At 43.0% G+C, this 1,950-nt stretch overlaps 1 protein-coding gene across 1 annotated transcript; it reads right to left on the bottom strand.

Annotated features, from left to right (window-relative positions):
* Positions 1 to 320: 320 nt before the first annotated feature.
* On the bottom strand, positions 321 to 1,733 carry LOC106408917. Its single transcript, XM_013849600.2, has one exon. It carries the CDS (start codon positions 1,731 to 1,733, stop codon positions 321 to 323), a length of 1,413 nt encoding a protein of 470 aa, XP_013705054.1.
* Positions 1,734 to 1,950: the final 217 nt, after the last annotated feature.

The raw sequence follows: 1,950 nt of genomic DNA, 5'->3' as shown, positions 1-1,950 counted from the left end.
ATAGACGAAGGATACACATAAACTGTAGCCTCCATACAAGATTGCACAGTCAACCACATTCTTATCAGCAAACTTCACAACCACACTTACTTCCCGCTTCCACAATAATGCCAAACCACCACTGAGCCCATTAGGCTCCACCTGAAACACTCTATCATACCCTAAAGACACTTGCAGATCACCGACTAACTCCTTTTTTTGTTTCGTTTCCATAAGAAAAATCATCTCTGGGAAATATTTTTTACGTATTTCTTTGAGATGGGGAATTGTCAAGTCTTGAGACCGTCCCAATCCTTGACAATTCCAACTCATTATCCTCATTACTGATCCGGCAGTCCCCCATTTGGGACCACCTCTGAGTTAGTACGCCTTGCGATTTTTGCATAATTCCCTGCTACTTCCTCTGCCCTTCTCTTAGTAGCCATATTCTCTTGTGTGTCCTCTTCACCTTCTACACCAATATTTGCAGAGCCTGTTGGTTTGGATTTGAAAGTTCTTTGTCTCCTTGGAGGACGTCGACGACCACCGCCCTTTGATCTTGAAGTCCCGGAAGAGCTAGCCACGGTGTAACCCGCACTAAAACCCGTTGAACATTCAATAGATCCACTTGGTGTTGAAAAAATCTGATCCTTCCCATTCGAATTAAAATTCCCGCGTGAAACATCACTCGTTCTGCTCCCTTCTTTCTCCTCTCTAGCCTTCTCGCAGTCCTTGCCGGAATAGTCAAATATCAAACCTTTCTCCCTGTTCACATCTAAAATGACAACTGGAGCCGGCTCTAGCCTCAGAAATTCTTTTTGACCCCTAGGATTCTTCTCCAAATCCAGGATAGACTGTCTCACGCGTTCTTCCCGCACCCGCTTTTCACCACCATCTGCGGCCAGGATATACTCTCTCATGTTCTGCAACACATCAGGATTGATTTTACTTCTTCCTGTAGCCCTATCAATGCCCACTTGGTCATCAGACAGAACTCCATAGAGGGGGTCATTCTTCTGAATACAGTGTTCACTGCTCTGTTTCGCTGCCACAACTCTCTGTCTCCTCGCATCAGATTGCTCCCTTCTCGCCTGAATAAGCAAAGGACATTTATCTTTTTCATGGGTCAATCGTTGGCAGTGATAGCATCGCTTCTGAATCCTCTCGAAATCATAACGAAGAGTAACAGAGCCACCTCCAGGTAAATTAATAACCTTCTCCTTTCTCACTGGTCGTGACACATCAAAAAACACTCTGACCCGCACATAGTCATGGCTTTGAGCTTTGTTTGGATCAAAAGCAACCACATCCACCCTCCCGATCAAATCCCCAAAGGCTTCAATAGCTTCTGCAGTACAGTGATTCACCGGAATATTTCGAATATGCACCCACACCAGCAAATACTTTAGGTAATCTTCAGGTGGCTTCTCTACCCACCGATCAATCACAATGCTCCATTCATTAAACGTCCACACCCGTTTCCTCATCACTTCTTCAAGGTCATGTTCGAACTTGAACACAAACTGGAAAGTCGTTTTCGATAGAACAATCCCTTTAACTCTATCATATATTTGCCACTTCCTTGGCATATCCAAAATCAGATCACTGATATTTTGACTTTCTGGGTTTAAAGTTCTTCCCATTATACTCATCTTATTCCTCTCCACAGCGCTGAATTGAGGTAAATCCGGTAGGTTAAAAGGTACCTCCTCCTCCTCCAGTGATATGGACTCAAAAACTTTCTCAATATTCATGAAGAAAATATCGACAATTTATCTCCAAACCCTTAGTTCTTCACAAACCACCCCCAATACTCAAAGACGGCTACCGAAAACCCTAGGTTTTTTGTGAAAAACACTATATTTGCTTAAATCTTTACCCAAATAATATAGATTTTCTGTTTATGATAGACTCAAAAAGAGGAAAAAATCCCATCCGTAAGCCCCACTTCCCTTATCAAGAATATTCTCT

The sequence above is a fragment of the Brassica napus genome, chromosome C6, assembly GCF_020379485.1.
Source record: "Brassica napus cultivar Da-Ae chromosome C6, Da-Ae, whole genome shotgun sequence".
NCBI classification, from domain to species: Eukaryota; Viridiplantae; Streptophyta; class Magnoliopsida; order Brassicales; family Brassicaceae; genus Brassica; species Brassica napus.
The sequence above is the reverse complement of the archived record's forward strand: the minus strand, read 5'-3'. Positions and strand labels throughout refer to the sequence as shown.

What these genes read in the sequence shown, in the direction of transcription:
- LOC106408917 (XM_013849600.2), bottom strand. Translation starts at nt 1,733, where the DNA reads ATGAATATTGAGAAAGTTTTTGAGTCCATATCACTGGAGGAGGAGGAG.